Here is a 3,143-nt window from a genome sequence, read left to right on the forward strand (position 1 = left end):
TTTTAAGAAGACTGGTTAGTTGGTACAAACCTTTAAACTGAGCAGACATTGTGATATACCTCCACAGTGGATTTACATATCTCTGTAGAAAGTAGTACACACTTGGTACTTAACATTGTGCACCCTATGAGTAAATATTAACTGTCAGTAAGTGTAACTTTTTAAGTATCATTAACACTGATGGCAATCCCTGAAGCCTTGCAAGACTCAGTAAAACAATACAACTGATGGCCTAAATCATACATGCTACAGCATGGCTTTAAAGTCAGAATGATCATTATTTAAATGCTTCTTGAAAAATTCTGGGACTCTCTTCCATAGATCGACCTGGGCCTCAGCATGAGCGTGGGGTTCCCCTCCAAATGCCACCACAGCGCCCGGTAATGGGTGGAAAGCGGTGGGACAATGGGGCATGTACGGAACCTCCAGGAAGTGACCCGCCTTGTGGTACCTGATCACCTCAAAGTTCTCCTTCCCATGGTCTCGAAGCCGTTGAGCAGCCTGTTCGACAAATAAACCACTGTTCCAATTCCTGTCATCTTCAGATGCTACAAACATGAAGTGGCAGCTGGCTCGTTCAATGGGAATCACGGAGGTTTTGTTCTCAATCGTAGGATCAACAGTTACATCCCTTACATCCAGAAATCCATAACCTGTGTCAACAACTTTGCTTATATCATGTTTGGTGGGAGGGATGACCATATCTTTGTAATGGAGAGGAATTTGGGTGTTGGCGATACACCCATTGATGAAGACAGTTGCTGCGATTCCAGGAAGGAAAGCTGACATCGCCAGAGCTAAATCCCCACCTTTGGAGATTGAGAGAATGCCTATATCTGGCCCCTTTACCTGATGAAATAATTTGAGATATGAAATATTTCACACAAATAAATCATCTTAACAGTCATATCTCAATGGATAATGTAATGATCATGTAATGCTCTAAAGGAAACACTAGATGGAGACATTACTTTAATTTTTCCAGCTCACAATTCCAAACCCAGCATCACTTTTTTCCCACAGAATTACATCCATGTTTTTTTGTTTTCTGTCACAAAGTATCTTTTTATTTCATGGTTACCTTGGGATGAGTCCTCAACAATGTCACAGCCTTTTCAAAGTACTCCAAGTCAAGTGTATTTGGGGCTTTGGGCAAAACCTTATGGCCATAATAGGCCAATGCCATGACCACAAACCCTTTATTTGCCAACAAGCTTGCTCGGAGTTCATTCATACCACCACCATAGATATACACATCCAAAACACCAGGGAATGGCCCAGGTCCTATGAAAGCAAATACATTAAATGGCAAATTATTCCTTAGAGCATTGTTTACAGCCACATTTAGTTATGCATCAAAGGCAGAGTTTCCATGTAGTCCTAATCTGTTCAAACTTTCTGTGAATTAGACTACATGTGGGTTTCATCAGGTCCCTTTCCACAGGAGTTTCGTGGACACAATGTAATCTATTTTGTGTGTTCCGTGGACAAAATACGTTACTGTGAAACATGCTTTCGTAATGAATATATGCATCCTGTCCACGAAATGAGGCATGTTAGACTTGGCGCCCCAATCATTCCAAGCACCTAGAGTATGAATGCAGACTGCATGGTACTTGATTAACCCACCTGGATAGCCTACCATGTCCCTATAAACTTCATGGAACTATGTCTAGTTATTTGCATTCATATTCAGTGAGAGCCTGACACTGATGTGGAGTCCTGTTATTTTTGCTCACTCGTTTCACTTATTCATTTAGCTGATGTTTTAGAAGCATATGCTTCACACGTCCAATAACATGACAGGGGCCCATACCTTGCTCAAGGGTACAATGATGTAGGGAACCCACAACTTTTCCAATAACTGCATGCTAACCCAGCTCCTTAATATCATTAATTGAGTGACTGACCTGGCGGTAGGAATATTGTGCAGGCTATCTTGTCATTTTCCAAAGGAACCTTTCGCACCCCATCCGCCATAAAGCGCCTCTCCAGAGTTTCTTTACCAAGGACCTGTCCATTGCTTATCAACTCAACATCTACAAATACAGGCGTCGATGCGTCCCTTTTGGATAGTTTATGATGTAGCACATCAGATTTCATCGATGTAAACAGTCCCATCGCCTGAGTGCCTGTAAAGCTACCACCTATGGATGGACATGTTTCCAGGTCGATCTCTCCATGTATGTCTGCGCTGTAGATGGCCCGAGCTTGGAAGGTGATGCCTTTGTCGTCGGTGAGTTTGGAATGCAGCTCCACAGTCTGTTTCGGAATAAGACCAGTGACTTTAAAATGAACAGGTTGGTCAAAAGAACTGCGCAGGCCAGGCAGAACATTTAACATTCGTGAATGTAAAGACATTTTGTAAACAAAATCGTTTGGGCAATGTACAAAAGACCTGAATTCCCAGGGATTCAAACTTCATCTGAAGTGAATCGCTCTCGGTCGACTAAATAAATAGCCTGCTATACTGCCACCTATCCAACGATACGGTTACAGGCACCTTCTATGCAACCACATGAAAACAATAGGCCTACTCTGACAATCACAGAAACCTATTACAGTTTTTCTCAGTCGCTTTGGTACATTTATCAGATCAGACTTGAAATTCTTGAAACTACCTGTTCAATCTTCACATCATTGTGTCACTTGTGCACATCAAAAAAGCAGTTTATCATTTATTTGAGCAAATTCGTACAGCCATGCAAATTATTATGAACAATTCTCTGCTGAACAGTCTAACCCCCACAACATTTAGGCATCAGTTCATGGAATAAGTCTTTACATGCAAAATGGTTGAACATGTTATCATATGAGAATGTGTGGCACAAAAGACAGGAACATCAGGAGGTGTAGGAAGACTGCACTGTTATTCCTACTGCATATAGGCTACAGTTTTCCCTAAGGAGATTATGGTCAAATGTCTACTTCACCCCCCCCCCCCCCCCCCCCCCCCCCCCCCCTTTGTACTATGCAGTGCTGTCTTTTCCTTTCTGTATCACAATGACAATCTAGTTGTTTTTTGTAGCCAATGTTAGGGTTAATGAGAGAACACACAAACCCCTCCTCCACCAACAACCTCACCCAGAGCTTTGCACTCACCTACCATAGTTCCCATGGAAACGATATCAGAGCGAGGCAGC

General features: G+C 42.4%; 1 protein-coding gene across 1 annotated transcript; it reads right to left on the reverse strand.

Moving 5' to 3' along the window:
* Positions 1-246: 246 nt before the first annotated feature.
* Positions 247-2,343, reverse strand: acot20 (acyl-CoA thioesterase 20). Its single transcript, XM_062551416.1, has 3 exons — positions 1,911-2,343; positions 1,082-1,284; positions 247-849 (listed from the first exon to the last, which is right to left on the reverse strand). Exons 1-3 carry the CDS (start codon positions 2,341-2,343, stop codon positions 247-249), a joined length of 1,239 nt encoding a protein of 412 aa, XP_062407400.1.
* Positions 2,344-3,143: the final 800 nt, after the last annotated feature.

This window comes from Sardina pilchardus, chromosome 12 (genome assembly GCF_963854185.1).
Source record: "Sardina pilchardus chromosome 12, fSarPil1.1, whole genome shotgun sequence".
NCBI lineage: Eukaryota > Metazoa > Chordata > Actinopteri > Clupeiformes > Clupeidae > Sardina > Sardina pilchardus.